Below are 18,898 nucleotides of genomic sequence, written 5' to 3'. Positions count from 1 at the left end.
AGGAGAAGCCTCCATGAAGCCTTACTTAAACAGGACCCTCTGAAGAGCTGACCCCTGGGCAGAGCCAGGAGCAGGAGACAGAGCCGGCCCATGCACACACACAGGAGGAGGCCTGGCTGCCATGAAGGCCGTGCACAGCCCATACAAGGGAACAAGCCTGGGCCATGGAACAAAGGTCAGAGTTAGAGAGAGCAAGGATAAAACAGAGAGGACATGAGTTGGCAGGAGAGGATGGCAAGGTCAGGTCGTGCATGGCATGGAGACCAGTGTTGGGAGCTCAGACTCTGTTCTGAGCGCTTGTGGAATTAATGGTGGGTTTCAGGATATGCATGTGATGATCTGATTTCTGTGTGGACATGGTCACCCTGGGTGCATGGAAACAAATGGGCTACACAAGGTCAAGTGGGAAGCAGGACCTGAGCTCAGAAGCTCCTGGAGAAACTTGCTGAGTGACGAGGCAGTGTGGAATGAGGGACAGTGTAACAGTGGGACTCAAGAGCAATGATATTGTTAAAGGAGAGAAAGGAGATCAGAAAAGAAAAGGAAACCAGTAGAGTGTGGAGTTTGGGAAGCCAAGAATGTCTCCATGAAGGACAGAGTGAACACCTGGTCCAGTGTGCTGAGAAATTAATGGCAGCCTCACCCAAAGCCAGTGACCTTGATCAGAACTGACCCTGAGGCATGGAGGAGCAGGAGGTAGTGCTGCCCTGGGTCTGGTCATAGAGGGGTGTGGAGGACGGGCATCCTCACCATCTTCCAAAGACATGGCTGAGCCCTCAGGCTGGGATGATCTCTCTACTTCCTCTCTCATTGAAAGCAGCACCATGGTCAGCCTTTTCTTGAATGGAAGTTCAGTGATGGGTTTTCCACAATGTTTCATTTGGATTTTGGGCCCAACAGCGGACTCCTCTGCTTTATCACTCATCACTTCCTGAGGAGCATTAAGAAACATGTTCCATTAATGACAAAAAAGCAACCACTCTGAAAGAGGACAGAGGTCTCTCAGGACGTTACCATAGAACTACGTGATGACCCAACATTTGCAGTACCAGGTATTTACCCAAAGAACACAAAAATACTGATTTGAAGGGGTACCTGCACCCCGATGTTTACAGCAGCATCGCCAACAGCAGCTGAACTCTGGGAAGAGCCAGACTGGTGACTGACTGATAAATGGAAAAAGAAGACATGGTGTACATCTACAGCAGAATATTACTCTGCTGTCAAAAACAATGAAATCTTGCCATGCGCAATGACGTGGGTGCAGCTAGAGAGCAGAATGCTAAGCACAGTAAGTCCGTGAGAGAAAGGCAAACAGCAAACGAGTTTGCTCACATGCAGAATTTAAGAAACAAACAGATGACCACGGGGCGAGGGAAAGAAGGGCAAACCAGAAAACAGACTCCTAAGTGCAGAGAAAAAACTCAGGGTCCTGGAGGGGAGGTGGGCTTGGGGACATGTGTGTGACAGGGATGAGGGAGGGCCCTTGTGTGATGAGCACCGGCTGTCGTACAGACACGTGTGGAATCACTCAGTTCTACACCTGACACTAATAGCATCTCTGTGTTACCTAACTGGAGTTTAAAGAAAAACATGAGAAACCATGCAAGCATTCCACCTGTAGGGCCTGGCTCTTACAATCTTGCACCTTCCCTCCTCCACAATGCGTCCTGAGCCATCAGCCAGGCATTTCTTCAGCATGCACGTGGCTCCTTTGGGGGCTCTCTGCCTACACCTACAGTTGGATTGCTTCCTCTGCTGACCAGGAGTGACCACCCTGTAGAAAGGTCTTTGCATCTGGGGCCCATTCTGTCACCAGACACCAGAGAAGTTGTAGAAGTCCAAGGCAGAAAGGCAGGTGAGCCAGAGCTTGAATGGGAAGGGACTCCCCTTGTGCAAGATTCGCACTTGTGGCCTGGCTTGTTCATGTTAATGTGGCTATAGCATCAGGAACTTGACCTGCTTGTGCATCTCACACAGGCTGGTCAGGGAAGGCAGCACAGTCAGGCAAGAGGAAAAGGACCAGAAGTGGGATCCGCCAGAGCAGGACCCCACCTTCTCCCCTCTAACAGTGGTGTGTGCTCCAGTCCAGGTATGGCGCATCTCAGCAGGCCAGCAGGACCCCAGAGGGCGTGGAGCCGTTTCCTCTCACCCACAGCTGGGAAGAAACACGCCCCATCCTAGCTATACATCCCTTGGCAAGTTCCGGAAGATCATGCCTCTCTCGCCCCCTATGGGGCTTGGTGTGCTGAGCAGCAAAGCACAGGAATCCACATGGAGAAGCAGGAAAATGGCTGTGTCCTAAGACTTCCATAGCTTTCTTGGGTGGGTGTCTCAGCAGGGGACCCCAGCTGGGGGATGGGGTAACAAATAGACCTTACTGTGTGGTCATTCAAGGGTATTCAAACCTAGGACAGTACTGAAGTCCACCAGACCAAGGTGGTTCTACTGTTGGGAATGTAATCTGCTGCTTATATCTGCCAATCTTACATTCTACTATCTTGCCTCCCACAGGTTGCTAGAGGTTGGGAACCTCCACTCCATGTCATGTTCCTTTGCCCAGTTCCTAAAACCATCAATAATATGGCCCAGGGACTGGTCCCTTCCCCAGGTTTCTCTTCTGCATTTTGAAGCCACGTCATCCGAGCTCTGGCTCCTCCTCATGATTGCAAAGTGGCTGCCAGTGCTCCTCAGTTACCTGCTACTCAAGTCCTGTGTAGCAGAAGAATGAGGTTATATCCTTCTGTAGCACTCCCACAAGAAGTCCTAAGGTTTGCTGTGATGGAATCCTTCTGTGCACATATCCGCCTCCAACAATCATTTTGCTCTATGGGGGGCATCAATCAGAATGTGACAATTTCCTCGGCTCAGGCCCCAGACAGCAATTGCATAGATTGAAAGGTACCACCTCCAATATGTTTGACCATGGCCTCACATAGAATCCTGTATTCATTAATCAGAACATAATTTCTTCTCAAGCAGGCAAACATTGGCAATGGTGACACCAAAACCCCAATCCTTAATTTCATGTAGACTATGATATCTAAACAAAATGAAATTAAAGAAGTACTTCTTGCCAACACAACAAAAGGTACTCCAAAAGTTTGTAACATACTTCTAGATCAATACTCACTATTGAAGTCTAAGAAAACATCACATGACTGATTCTGTGGGACACATGAAATGGGGAGGGGGAGCTTACAACTTCACATTCTGTTAGAAAAGAAACATTGCTGCGAATGAATGAGGTCTGTCCCTGGAGGAAGAGGCAAAAAGACTATAGTGAGATCTATGCTGTGTTTTGACACTTGTGTCTCCCCAACAGCCTGTCTTGAAATCCAACCCCCCAGGGAAGCTGATATCAGGAGGCATCCACGTCCTTTGGTGGGTGCTGAGGTGCAGACAGTGGCCCACTCTTGAACCAGAAAGGAAGCTGCAGAGACACCAAGCCTTCCAACAGGGCAGAATGAGGGCGCCTGACCCTAGTACACGGACCTCCCTAGATCGCCCTGGTGCCAGCAGACTGGTCCTGGTTTCCCAGCTTCCCCAGCCCTAGGCAACACTTTTCTGTTCCTGTCACCATTCCAGTTTCTGCCATGGTGCTATGGCAGCCTGAACAGACCAAGATGGCTCTTTCGCATGATTATCGAGGACAATTTAGCCACAGATAAACAATACTAGCCACCAAGCAGGAGTCTGAGTCCTGCATTCAGAAGGGAGCTCTGTGAAAGACAGCGGGAACACCCAGAGTGACTTTATAGTAAATCTGGGAACTGAGATGACATAGACACTGTCCTAGAACAAGGAAACATTCCAAAAGTCACCAAGAAGAAACAGAAAATCTAAACACCTAAAGGCTCTCTTGAAGAGTGCTTCAGACATTCCGGATGGATATAATACCAGTATGCAAACTGTTTCAGAAAAGGGAAGAAAGGGTGTGAGTTCCCTACTCATTTTGTGACGCCAATATAAATGTGTTACTAACATCTACCAAAAGCACTGGAAGAAAAGGAAAACGAGAGACCCAGATCTCTTTCCTGAATACAGAGACACAACTCCTCAACAATTGGTTAGCAAATGAAATTACACAGGACATTAAAAAAAAAACAAAAAACAAAAAACAAAAACACCCAAAGGTCATGGGGTTGTTGGGTCTATTGCTTGAAGGAAGACTGGTTTCACCCTGGAAAATTTATCCGTGAAATGTGCTACATAAACAGCAAAAACTGGGGAAAATGCACAGCGACATTGCAATAAATGGGTTGATGCCGAATACTTACTCATGGTAAAAATCTTCAGCAAATTCGGATGAAAGGCAACTTCTTTAAACTAAGAAAGCTTATCCCCACCCCATGCAAAATGTACACAAATGTTCTATTTAATGATGACCCAACTCTTTTTTCTTGAGTTTTAAATAAGACATGGTGTCTGCTGTGTTTTCAAGAACATATTGGAAGAACTGAAAACTGTCAGTAAACTATAATAAGTATACATTTTGGAGAAGGACTGATGTTGTCATTGTTCACAGTGGACATGTTCTATATGTAGAATATCCAAAAGGATGTAAAATACCGAGAATTAATAAGTGTACAGTAGCCAAGTTACTGGATGCAAGAGCAAGAATAAAAAACGTGTATTTCTGTATAATAAAAATCCAATTAGAAAAAGATATTTAAAATACCATTAGAACAGTGAAAAGCACATCAAGGGGCAACTGGTTGGCTCAGTGGATGGTGGGACTGTTGATCTTGGGGTTGTGTGTTCAAGCCCAATGTTGGGTGAAGAGATTACTTACAAATGAAAAAAAAATTTTTAATCAAAACCCATACTTTTAATTTCTTGAGGAATCTCCACACTGTTCTACAAAGTGGCTGCACCAACTTGCATTCTCACCAACAATGTAAGAGGGTTCCCCTTTCTCTACATCCTCTCCAACACATGTTGTTTCCTGTCTTGTTAATTTTGGCCATTCTAACTGGTATAAGGTGGTATGTCAATGTGATTTTAATTTGAATCTCCCTGATGGCTAGTGATGATGAACATTTTTTCATGTGTCTGATAGCCATTTGTATGTCTTCATTGGAGAAGTGTCTGTTCATATCTTCTGCAAATTTTTTGATATGATTATCTGTTTTTTGTGTGTGGAATTTGAGAAGTTCTTTATAGATCCTGGATATCAACCTTTTGTCTGTACTGTCACTTGCAACTATCTTCTCCCATTCCGCGGGTTGCTTCTTTGTTTTCTTGACTGTTTCCTTCACTGTGCAGAAGCTTTTGATCTTGATGAAGTCCCAAAAGTTTATTTTTGCTTTTGTTTCCTTTGCCTTTGGAGACATATCTGGAAAGAAGTTGCTGTGGCTGATATCGAAGAGATTACTGCCTATGTTCTCCTCTAGGATTCTGATGGATTCCTGTCTCATGTTGAGGTCTTTTATCCATTTCGAGTTTATCTTTGTGTGTGGTGTAAGAGAATGGTAGAGTTTCCTTCTTCTACATATAGCTGTCCAGTTTTCCCAGCACCATTTATTGAAGAGACTGTCTTTTTTCCACTGTATATTTTTTCCTGTTTTGTCGAAGATTATTTACCCATAGTGTTGAGGGACCATATCTGGGCTCTCTACTCCATTCCACTGGTCCATGTGTCTGTTTTTATGCCAGTACCATGCTGTCTTGGTGATCACAGCTTTGTAGTAAAGCTTGAAATCAGGTAACGTTATACTGCCAGTTTAGTTTTTGTTTTTCAACATTTCCTTAGCAATTCAGGGTCTTTTCTGATTCCATACAAATTTTTGGATTATTGCCCCAGCTCTTTGAAAAATACTGGTGGAATTTGATTGGAATGGCATTAAAGATATAGATTGCTCTAGGCAGCATAGACATTTTAACAATGTTTATTCTTCTTACCCAAGGGCATGGAATGTTTTTCCATCTTTTTGTGTCTTCTTCAATTTCTTTCATGAGTGTTCTGTAGTTCCTTTAGTACAGATCCTTCACCTCTTTGGTTAGGTTTATTCCCAGGTATCTGGGAATCTGGTTCTTGGTGCTATAGTAAATGGAATCGATTGTCTAATTTCCCTTTCTGTATTTTCATTGTTAGTGTATAAGAAAGCCACTGATTTCTGTACATTGACTTTGTATCCTGCCACGTTACTGAATTGCTGTATGAGTTCTAGTAGTTTGGGGGTGGAGTCTTTTGGATTTTCCATATAAAGAATCATGTCATTTGCAAAGATAGAGAGTTTGACTTCTTCATTGCCAATTTGGATACCTTTAATTTCTCTTTGTTGTCTGATTGCTGTTGCTAGGACTTCTAATACTATGTTGAACAAGAATGGTGAGAGTGGGCATCCTTGTCGTGTTCCTGATCTCAACGGTAAGGCTGCAAGCTTTTTCCCATTGAGGATGATATTTGCTGTGGGTCTTTCATAGATAGATTTGATGAAGTTCAGGAATGTTCCCTCTATCCCTATCCTTTGAAGTGTTTTAATCAGGAACGGATGCTGGATTTTGTCAAATGCTTTTTCTGTATCAATTGAGAGGACCATGTGGTTCTTCTCTCTTCCTTATTGATTTATCCTATCACATTTATTGATTTGTGAATGTTGAACCCCTCTTGTAACCCAGAGAACAGTGTGAGATTCCTCAAGAAATTAAAAATAGAGCTTCCCTATGGCCCTGCAATTGCACTAATGGGGATTTACCCCAAAGATACGGATGTAATGAAAAGAAAGGCCATCTGTACCCCAATGTTTATAGTAGCAATGGCCACGGTCGCCAAACTGTGGAAAGAACCAAGATGCCCTTCAACGGACGAATGGATAAGGAAGATGTGGTCCAAGTACACTATGGAGTATTATGCCTCCATCAGAAAGGATGAGTACCCAACTTTTGTAGCAACATGGACAGGACTGGAAGAGATTATTCTGAGTGAAATAAGTCAAGCAGAGAAAGTCAATTATCATATGGTTTCACTTATTTGTGGAGCATAGCAAATAACATGGAGGACAAGGGGAGATGGAGAGAAGGGAGTTGAGGGAAATTGGAAGGGGAGGTGAACCATGATAGACTATGGTCTCTGAAAAACAATCTGAGGGTTTTGAAGGGGCGGGGGGTGGGTGGTTGAGGGAACCAGGTGGTGGGTATTAGGGAGGGCATGTATTGCATGGAGCACTGGGTGTGGTGCAAAAACAATGAATACTGTTAGGCTGACAAGAAATTAAAAAAAAAAATCAAAACCCATAGAATAAAGCTAACCATGGGTGTGCTGAAGCACTACCCATGAAACATAAACCTGATGGAAAGAAATCAAAAGCCTCAGTAAATGGGGAGAAATACATACCGTGTGGATGGGAAGACTCGTTATTGTCATTATTGCCATTTCTGGCCAGAATAATTATTGCATCATGTTTAAATGTAAATATTTTTTATTTAAAATTTTTAAATCTCCCTGTTAATATTGGGGATAATTCATGAGCTGATATTAAAGAGTATATGGATATCAAAGGGCCCCAAAGAGCTGAGACCCTATTTAGGCAAAAGCACCAGGTTGAAAGATGCACATGGCAAGAGAGCAGACATAGGAGCCATGACAATGCCGTGGGGTTGGAGCAAGGGTGAGCGGATAAACCAGTGAGACAGGACAGGGAGTCTAGACATAATTCGGGAAACAGCAGGTGCTAGATCATTGACAATGGGGCAGGCAAACATTTGTGGTCCATTCAGTAAGTCCACCTGTTCCCTGTGGGGAATGGCACCTCTGCTCTGATCCCTTCTTGTCCATATAACACTGATCTCCCATGAATAGGAGAGCTAGAAGGACATGTAGGATATTACCTTCATGGTTTTAAAAGGTAAAGCTTTTGAAAAGAATGAAAGCACTGACCATGATGAATAAATTGACTAATTGGACTTAACTATACTGAGAATTTCGGTGCATCAAAAATATACTAAGAAGGCAATGACTTAGGGCACTTAAGCATCTGACACTTGACTTTGGATAAGGTCATGATATCAAGGTGGTGAGATTGAGCCCCAACCTGGGCTTCCAAGTTGGGCTCTCTGCTGGGTGGGGAACATGCTTACGATTTTCTCTCTCCCTCTCCCTCTGTCACTCCCTGCTGCTCGTGTGCATGCCTTCTCTCTCCCTCTCAAAAAAGAGAGTGACAAAACAAAACAGATCAGCAGAGACACAGAAAATTTTATTTTAAGTTATATGTATAAATATAAATATATGTTGAACAGCAAATCAATTTTAAAACTACAGATATCTCAGTAAGAGGTGGATGCAAGTCCTGGAATGTCTCTTCAAAAGACATACATAAATGGCCAGTAAAGCACATTAACCAGTACAAAATGCACATGTACACAGAATGAGAGGCCCCCACACACCCACCAGGGCACTGAGATTGAAGACGCCCTATAGCAAGTGTTTCTGCATATGGAAAGCAGCCAACTCTTATGTACTGTCCGCCCCAGATTCCCACTTTGATGACCACGGTCACCCATAGAAGGTTAGATAGAACCCCTGAGAGACTGAGATACAGAAACCCAGGGAAACTACCCCACCCCGGGCTGAGACAGAGCATCCAAGCAAGAGCAAACCACCCCAAGTGCCCGAGAGCCCCCGAGTAAGAATTCACCCCAAAGGCTGAGTGAGACAGACCACACGAGGGAGAGTGCACCCCCTGAGCAGAGCCCCCAGAATGCCCCCCCCCCCGGGCAACGGCTGAGACAGGGCGGCCGAGGAAGAGCCGCCCACCTCCATAAGGGGGACCAAGTGCCCAAGGAACCCTCCACCCAGGGCTGGGAGGGAGCACTCAAGGAGAAGCCCGCTTCTGGGCGGAGATGGACCTTCCGAGGAAGAGCCTCGGCTCCCCAGACGGCAGCGGGAGCGCCAAGAAAGAGCCCAAACCCCCAGTGCCGAGCGAGCATCCAAGGTGAAGTTCTCTCCCGGCCACGCCCGGCTCAGACGGAGCCCCCCGGGGACAGCTTCCCCATCGTCTTAACCCATCGGAGGAACGGCACCCCCATAGGAGGGGACAGAGCCCCCACGCAAGTCTCCCCAGGACTACGAGTCCTCACCAGGGACCAGCAGAGCACCACGGAAGCCCAGCCCCACCATGGCTGAGACAGAGCACCCCGGGAAAATGCCCCCTCGGGCTGAGCTCCACCCCAAGGCGACTGTCTCGCAGGCTGAGGTAGAAGCCCTCAGGGACAGGAATCCGAGGGCTGAGCTGGTGCAGCCCAGGAAACATCCCCTCACAGAGCTTGAACCGAGAGCCAGGAACCACTCCCCCCGTCCCTCACGTAGGACTGAGGGGATCACCCAAAGACATGTCCCCTCGCCAGTGCTGACAGAATTACGTAAGCAGAGTCCCTCACAGAACTCAAGACACCACCAAGGACTGCCTCTTCTCCAACATGGCTGAGACAAGCTGCCCAGAAAATGCCTCCCCGGTGCTGAGGTCAGAACCCACCCACGTCACTCCACAGAGCTGAGGTAGATCCCCCTCAGGAAGACACCACAGCCAAGGGAGAGGCACTTTCAGGGCCCAGGGAGAGCACCAGGGGAAAGAATCCCCTCTCCCAGGGTTAAAATCCTGACCTTGTTCCAGGATCCTGGAAGCACCTCACACGATGGCAGTAAAGTTGTGGTGCCTCTCACATGGAACTTTCTAGAAATGTGCCCCCTGGGAGTTGCTGGAAATACGCCCCCTAGGGGGTCTGGAAGTGGTGTGCACAGAGAGCTACCTGGCCAGTAGACTGATCTATTATTACTGCCCCAGGGAGGTGTAAGGGCATCTACAGGACTTGGGGTGCTGTTGGCCACACTGCCCTGCAGCCTGCAGCAGCGTGACTCCCAAGAAGCTGTGTGAGGTGCGGTTCTCCTTCCTGGAAAAGCCTCATGCGCCCCCAGGAGCCTGCTGTGCCTGCTGCGCAGAATAGAGAATCAAGTGGTCCCGGCCACGTCTCAGGCGCCCCCTGGAGGCAGAACTCGGTCACACAGGCCACAGGAAAAAACATTTCCAGGAACCAGAATTTTTTTTTATGTATCAGGCGAAAAGTTTCTGTTCGAAGCTGAGATTGAATAAATCAAAAACTGCTCCTTGTTTTAACAGAGAAAGAGGAGGAATACTTGGTGATCATAAACCTGAGGAAAAATTAAAAACATTTCATAAAATTTTCTTATACAAATCTGCTTTGCCCATTATTCCTGGGGAGAAATATATGAAATATTTCTTGCTCATAAAATGAAAGAAAGACAAGATGCTCACTGTCGTCCCTTCTATTCAACACTCCTTACAGGTGTTCTGCCTGGCACCTTAAGATAGTGAACAGGGCTGTGCCTACAGAGCAAGCTCTCAGACTGTTCCAAGATGAAAGAGCCCAGGAGCAGTCCTTTTCAGGAAGTCACCAGGCACATCAAATAATGACAATTGTCTGGGAATCAGTTTAGTCCCCTCCAGTGGCTGACAGGTCACTGGTGTTCCGAGTACTGTGGACGTGAGGTCATTGGTTTCAAGGCCAGCACAGATCTGAGGAGGGGGCAGTAGGAACAGTGCTGGCGACAACAACCCAAAGCTCACTCTCCCTACTGGGATGGAGTCATCTTTCTTGATGGGACACTCTTCCGGTTTTTGCTGGGCTTGGGTTAATTTTCATGGTTCTGAAACCAGTTAATTATACAGGATTTGCTGTATGCCTGTATGCTGGAGTGGATTTTCACAGGCCCTGCCTCCACCAACCCAGACATGCCTCCTCATATAGGTTACATCTTAAATGAGGTTTAACTCCACTTCATCTGACTGTAAATCATTTATATTGCTTTCCTTTTTGTTCTGGAAGGAAACTAGTATAGGCAGTGCCTGCATATTATGAAAACTACCTGTAAACCAAGCCTCCTGAGTTGCTTCTCTAGACAACTGGTTCTGTGAAATGCACATGAGGACAAGGGTGCAGATTCAGAGAGTGTACTGGTTTTTAATTTTGTGTAACAAATTACCCAAATTCAGTGGCTTCAAAAGTTCTCCCAAATATGGTGGGTGAAACCCATTTCTTCCTTCTTCTCTCATTATTCTGTAGCTCAGAATTCAGGATCATCTTGACTGGGGTCTCTGCTTCAGGGCTTAAAAAGCTGACATCATGACTGTGGTCAAGCCAAGTCATACTGTGGAAGGCCTGCGGGGACACTGGCCTCCACACTCGGTCAGGATTGTGGCACAACCCAGTTTCCTGCCACGTGAGAGTATCATCTTTGTTTTCTAGAAGACCATGAGCTGCAGGCCACTCTCACCTCTCAGAGCCTGCCATCAGGTCCCCCTCCTGGGACATCTTAGAGGTGGCATGGGCACTGGCCACATTGTCTCCATTCAAACCTGTGCTTTCTTGCAAATGTTCAGTTTCATACAGGATACAGGACGATTGGCAGAAGGTGATCAGGGTAGAAGACAAAGAAAGCAGTTGAGTATTGTGGAATGAAATCAGAAGTTGATGCGTTGTGCACAAAATAATTGATTCTCCTAAAAGATCCCAGGAAATGACTAAAAGTCCAAATGCTTTAGAATATTACAATTGATTTGAACTCATAGGTCATTATAACATTGACACTATATTTCTATTGTATACTGTTGATATAACTGCTAAATTAGCTGACTATAAAAAACCCTTCTGGTGGTGATGCAACATGGAGGATTGGGGGGTAGGAAAAGAATAAATGAAACAAGATGGGATCAGGAGGGAGACAAACCATAAGAGACTCTTATCTCACAAAACAAACTGAGGGTTGCTTAGGGTTGGGGGTTCGGGAGAGGGTGGTGGGGTTATGGAATTGGGGATGGTATGTGCTATGGTGATGCTTTGAAGTGTGTAAACCTGGTGATTCACAGACCTGTACCCCTGGGGCTAATAATACATTATTTATTTAAAAATTTAATAAAAAAAACTTCTGTATCATCTTTCTCTTATAAAATTATAAACAAATATTTCACACTTCTAGGAAAACATTTTAAATGTGGCATGTTATTGAGAATAAAAGAAGCAAAATGTGTATGTTCTTGCCTCTTGATTGTACACCAGATTTTATTCATCCCAACCAAAATTTCTGATTATTATGTATGTTCACACTAAGAATAATGTCACAACAGTAAATAGTTTTGTTGACTTGGTTGAAATGAAGAGGAGCTGATCACAGGGGGCCTGAGTGGCTCAATCTTTTGGGCATCTCCCTTCATCTCGGGTCATGATTCCCAGCTCCTGGGATGGAGCCCCAAAAGCAGATTCCCTGCTCGGAGAGGAGTCTGCTTCTCCCTCTCCCTCTGCTGCTCCTCCTGTTTGTGTGCTCTCTCTCTCTCTCTCTCAAATAAATAAATAAATTTTTCTTAAAAAAAAAAAGCTGACCACAGCCTAGGGGATAAAAATTTTCATACACTGTAAGATGATGACAATGGCATTAAAATGCACAGGACAGAGACATGATAAGGAACCAAGTATTATGACAGGCATGTACAAGTGTGCATAGAGGCCATTATGCCCACTGAAATGATTGTGTCAAGTCTGTATCTTGATGGGCTCAATTTTTGATGAAAACAACTGGCTGAGTAATATTCTTTCTGTCAAGATAAAGTGTATTTGAGTAAAAATGGAGACATGATAAGACATCAGACCAAAGGCAATCAAGATACTATTGCACACACATTAGGGACTTCCACAAAAGTTTTGTAATTTTTATTTATTTATTTGAGAGAGAGAATGCATGCATGCTAGCAGGGCATGGGGAGGTGCAGAGAGAGAGAGAGAGAGAGAGAGAGAGAGAATCTGAAGCAGACTCTCTACTGAGTCCAGAGCCCATTGCAGGGCTGCATCTCATGACCCTGAGATCATAACCTGAACCAAAATCAGGAGTCAGACACTCAACTGACTGAGCTGCTCAGGTGCCCTGAGACTTGTACAAAGTTCTAAAAGGTATGATATCAGATGACATAAAGACATTATACCAAAGCAAAAGCATATCATCAAATGGACTATGATTTCTTACATAACTTGTATAAGCAGGATCATATTATGAAAAAAATTGAGAAGGTTAATAAAGCTCTACAACCATAAACTATGGCTGTACATAAAGCCATTTCCTTTTAAAAAGAAAAGGTCTATTCCCTTGATTTCATGAATGAAAGTAACTTTGAAAGTGTGTTTGATGCTTATGTAGCCATAGCAAAGATGGGAATATATTTCCTGAGTACTCAGTGAAGGGAAGATAAGTATAGAACTTAGAAATGCACAAATCACCACATGATAGGGGGGGTGCATATCAAGTAGAAATTAGGAAGTTACAAATGTACTAATTTCACATTCAAATGGAGATATTTCAAATTAAATGAAGTGTTCTCAAGGCTTGGAATTTTTAACAGAAAAACACTCTGTATGACTACATCTGATTTACAAAAAGAAGTAACTGCTATGATTCATAAATGTGATGACAATGTAAGTTCTGTAGAAATTTCATTGATAGCAATTAGTTTAAAGCAGGGACAGTATCTGGACTTTGTAACACATCAGAATTGTGTTTGGATCTTAGAAATCTGACTTATGAATTTTCCTTTGTCTACTCTTGTCAAAATGTAGAACTAGCCTTGAAATTTGTACTGAACACCAATCACAGCAGCATCCTGCAAAAGAACTTCCAGCAAGCTGAAGTTAAATAAAAATCATTAGAGATCATCAGTTGGCAGGAGAGGTTGGCACACATGGCAATTTTCTCATCAAAAAGGACATTGGACAAGAAGTATAGGTTGAAAATATGATTGATGAGGCTACCATGAAAGCCAGAAAGCCAAATTATAACAAATTCTATTTGGGTACAAAAATATTCAAATCGAAAATAGTATTGTGAGTTAGGGTACACAAATCTTTCAATTTTACAATATCTTTTCAAGGACTTTCAAAAATATATTTTTACTTCCTTAATTCCAATATAATTAAAATAGTGATAAATGAGTTCTAGGTTTATATAGTGATTCTTTGATTCTGTACATTACTCACTGCTCATCATGATAAGTGGACTCTTAATCCCCTTCACCTATTTCACCTACCCCCCTCCTTTTGGTACCCACCAGGTTGTTCTCTATTCTTAAGTGTCTGCTCTTGGTTTGTCTCTTTTTTTCTTTGTTCATTTGTTTTGTGTCTTAAATTGAACATATGGGGGAAATCGTGTTATCTGACTTTTTTTTGACAAATGGATAGAGAAGATGTGGTATATACAACTGAGGGTTTTACTTTAGATGGGACGACACAGTGCCTCTCTGAGGAGGTGACATTTAAGGAGAGAGAGGAAGGATGACAAGACATTGGAAGGGAGATTGAGGCAGTGGGAAGTCCACTGCAAAGACCCCCAATGGGCGCAGGCTGCCACATGCTGAGAAGCTACAGGCCAGGGTGGCTGTAGTGCAGGGACGGGGGGGAGGTGGGGGCCCAAAGTGTGCTTGGACACAGGCATGAATCTTTTCAACTGGCCCTTCCATGATTGCATTTGCCAGTCCTTCATGGCCAAATGGTTCAAGATCATGGTTAAAACAGTTTAAACACAGGTCTGTGGAGCCCACAGCTCCCCACAAAAGGCACTTTTGATAGAAGGGGATAACTCTATTCCCCTTTTATGTTCCCTGACCATCACTTTTAATGATTACACGAATTGGATAATGACATCATGGAAAGTCGACTTAAAGCAGGCGACCAGCTGTAAGTGGAGGCCTGCTGCACATCCAGGGGCACAATCATGTGGGACCCTGATTTTTGATCTTCAGAGATGACCTACTCATTATGTGCAAGCTCTTTCCTGAACCATCAGGGTAAGTTGTCATGGAAGCAGGGTGGGAAGATGAGCATCCAGGGTTAATCACACCCCCCTCATCAAGGCTCCTAAAAACATTCTCGGCCTCCAGAGACCCTGCTGCTTCTCTGTCCCTAATCAGTAAGAGTTGGCTTTATCACTTCCTCACAACAGAAGAGCCGAATCATCTCTACTCCACAGATGGTAAGAAGGAGTAGAAGAGGTTGCACATTCCAAGTGTGTTGCTGGACTCAGTGGCACCCAGAAATCTGTGGGTTCGTGCTGAGGGTGATGAGGAGTGATCGCTGGGGTCCCTAATGCTGTGTGATCACTACATGGAGACGGACTCTGGGGAACCCAGAGACACTCTAAATGGGAGACACTCTAAATGTGCAGAGAGCTAGCCACAGGTTGACATGCTCTTGTGGGGCAGGAACACCCTCCCTAAGGGGATGTGGGCTTTAGCTTTCAACAGGCTCTCCACTGTTAATGTGAACTTGTTTTCAGTTCACATCAGTCCCCTTGAGGGAAGAATTTGTTGGTCCAGGTGCAGGCTTTCAGAATTAAAGCCATCCTTTCTTCCTTGATCCACTCCATGTTGCAGAAACTGCCTAGAGGCACTCAACCTTCTGTCCTGGTCTCTTGAACCCAGGAAGTCTCCTGCTATACTTGGAGATCAAAGGAGGTCTTGTCATGCACTTTATGAAAATTAATAAAGGGAAACTTCACTAAACCAGGGTCAAGAGGCGAGAATGGGGAGCTCTCACACCCTACTATCTGTAGCCAATTGGGAATCCAACAGGAAGACAGGAAATTTGCAAGTCCATACTAACTCAACTACTGCTTTACTGTCTCAGCAGGAGGAAGAAAGATTTTCCTGCTCCATCCAGCAAGAGCCCAACCAGTGAAGGACAGTCATAGCCCAACCAATGAGAAGCTGCTGTACTTCCAAATCCCAGTTTCTTCCAGTGGACTCTTGTTTACAACTGCCCCCTCTCATCTATACAAGAGCTTCCTCTCCTTTGTTCTCTGGGACCTGCTTATGGTTTTGCTGTAATTTGCTTGTCCTAGATTGTAAGTCTCTGCTTTTCCCAAATAAATTTTGCTGGCAAAATGACTGACAGTTTTGTTTTTAAGGCTCACAACTTTTTCACTTGGGAAGGCAAAGTCCTGACACTTGTTAGTCTATAGATCTAAATATAGTAATGACTATAGGTTCCCCTTTTTGAAGCAGGGGCATGGTGCTCTACAGTTCTCAAGAGCACACGCTATGGCCTGAGGGACACTGGGAATCACTCTGGCGTCAGCTCCCAGCCAGCTCTTAGACCTGGAGAAAGGACTGGCTCTTTGTGTGGTCAGTGTCTTTAGGTGTTAAGTGGAAATTGTGACCTCTGCCTCATTAGGTGGCTGTGGGGTTGTGGTGAGGAGGATGGTAAGGAACCAAAGTCTACCCTGGCATGTTTGAGGTGCTTGGGAAAGGTTCTGCTCAGGCTTGGTGCTGCCTATAGGAGACAAGCATGGCCCAATACCTCAGAGAGGCTACAGGCTCTGGGCCAGAGAAAAGTACTGCGTGGGCCATTCATTGGGGGCCAGTCATCTCATTTTGGGAGCACACAGACTGCAGACTCCCCCTTGGGCCAGGGATTTGCTGAGGGACCGAAGTTTAGCCCTGTCTGACAGGGTAGCTCTTCCTGAAAGCCCTCAGGGCTGAAGAGCTAAGGGAGAGCTTGAGGCAGGTGAAAGCAAGACTCCCCTCTTCTGGGAGCTCCTGTCAGGGAGGGAGAGTGAGCAGAGAATGTTCCAGAGCCAGGGTCAGATGACAAATAAGGACCAATGGCAGACTGTGGGTCAGGAGTAGCTGGAGGCTGTGAAGTCTGGGGGCAGCCCTGGAGCAGTGGGAAGAGCTTGGCTTCAAGCCAGCCCTGGTTCTGCATGGCTGCTCCAGGTCCACCCATGAGCATATATTGCTCATGACCTGGGGTTATATGCTGAACCTTTCTGTTTCCACATCCCCTCCTACAAACCGAGGCCCCTGACAGCATCAACCTCCCAGACTGGTTGTGAGGGTCAAAAGTAATTCATTCGGTATTTGCTCTAAACCATCTAAGTGGCAGCTGCTTATCTAGGTGTGAAAGAACAGTGAACTGGACACTCTTCTCATGGTTCTTCCATTCCAGCTTGGAGATAACAATACTACACAAGCAGAGCGACTGTCAATTAATATCAGCACAATGTAAAAAAGTTGAAATTGGAGAAGAGATGTGAAATGAGTGGTGTGGAGCATGTCCAATGGTGAGCAACAATGTGTGACAGCTACTCTTTCCTACCATTATAATGGGCTGGAAGAAGAAATGAGACTTGTTGGTTCTAGTGCTAATGTATTCCTCATTATTGTGTATTAGGAACCCTTTGTCAAGTAACCTGAAAACCCACTAGTTTTGAGTGGGCCCTAGGACATGAAAAAGTCCTCTGCTCCTACACCTATGACATCCAGAGGAGTCTTCTATGAACAGGTGGCTGGAGAACAAAACTAAACACCTCTCGCCTAGATTATTGGTATTCCTTCACTGTAGGCAGCAACACTATATTGATTTTATATTGCTACACAAGAAATCATCACAAGCAGAACATCTTAGAACACCACACATCATGGCCTCACAGTTCTGGACGTGGAAAGACCCAGAAGGCTCATCTAGCATCTCTGCTGGATGACTCACAAACTCAAGTGAAAGCCTTAACTCATTTGGTGCTTATCTAGAAGCTCTGGAATCATCCACTTCAACTCACTGAGGGTGTTGACAAGTCTACCTTCTGAAGGGTGGAGAACGAGGTCCACAGTTCCTTGAAGCTGTCAGCCAACAGGAACAAGGTCCCCATTTCCTTGCAGCTGTCAGGCAAGAGGTGCTATACAGTCCTACAGCCATCTTCATGCCTTCTTAGGAGTGCTTCTTTATCCTCACCTTGGTCATTGTGTGCCACATGCTTTTTGTGCTTTGAGTCTCTCTGACCTCCTCCTCCATTCCTTGATGGGGAAAACTTTGAAAGGATCCCCTGAGTGGGTCAGGCCCATCCATATTCTCTCTATATCTCAGGGTCAACTGACTTGGGATCTTAATTACATCAGCAAAATCCCACCAGAATGGTACTCACACATGGTATTTCTGTGTTTGATAGAAGAGATGGGAAAATGGGAGGGCATGATTAAAATCTTGCTGTGTTAGTCTGCTCATGCTGCTTTAACAAAATATAGTAGACTGGGAGGCTTCAACCACAGAAATCAATTTCTCACTGTTCTGGAGGCTGGGAAGTCCAAGATCAAGGTTGTGGCAGGTTCACTTTCAGGTGAGGGCTCTTTTACTGGCTTGCAGACAGCTGCTACTGCCATGGTCTGAATGTTTATGTCCCCCACCCCAAATTCATATGTTGAAATCTTAATCCCCCAATGTGATGGTACTTTGAGGTAGGTGCCTATCTTTCTGGGCTCAGTGGCTGGGAGGGACTGTCCCTTGTTGATGCTTGGAGTCAGGCAGGGAGTCAGTAGATGAAAGGGGTGGCTACTCCTCTCTACATCAACATCATGTACTTTGAAATGGGGTCTTCAGCAGATATACATGAACAGGATTTTTGCCCTTCTAAAAGAGATTCCAGAGGTGCCTGGGTGGCTCAGTTGGTTGGGCATCCAACTCTTAATTTCAGCTCAGGTCACGATTTCAGAGCCTGTGATCAAACCCTGCCTGGGGCTCCACTCTCAACAGGGAGTCTGCTTGAGATTCTCTCTCTCCCTCTGCCCCCACTCATGGATCTCTCTCTCCCTTTCTCTCTCTCAAATAAATAAATCTTAAAAAAAAATAAAAGAGGCTCTAGAGTATTCCCTCATTCCTTCAGCCTTGTGAGGACACAGTGAAAAGACAGCTGTTTGTGAACCAAGAAGCAAGTTCTAACCACATACTGAATCTGCCTGTGCCTGATCATGGACTTCCCAGCCTCCAGAATGGTGAAAAATACATTTCTGTTGCTTTCAAGTTACCCAGTCTATGATGTTTTGTTATAGCTGCCCTAATAGACTAAGATAGG

At 45.0% G+C, this 18,898-nt stretch overlaps 1 protein-coding gene across 1 annotated transcript in view; it reads right to left on the bottom strand.

Annotated features, from left to right (window-relative positions):
* SAGE1 (sarcoma antigen 1) overlaps positions 1 to 18,898 on the bottom strand; it is a 67,961-nt gene that overhangs the window by 30,440 nt on the left and 18,623 nt on the right. Inside the window, 1 exon segment of the mRNA XM_059156848.1 lies at positions 751 to 931. Within this exon segment, the coding sequence (XP_059012831.1) occupies positions 751 to 931 (181 nt within the window).

This window comes from Mustela lutreola, chromosome X (assembly GCF_030435805.1).
Source record: "Mustela lutreola isolate mMusLut2 chromosome X, mMusLut2.pri, whole genome shotgun sequence".
Lineage (NCBI taxonomy): Eukaryota > Metazoa > Chordata > Mammalia > Carnivora > Mustelidae > Mustela > Mustela lutreola.
The sequence above is the reverse complement of the archived record's forward strand: the minus strand, read 5'-3'. Positions and strand labels throughout refer to the sequence as shown.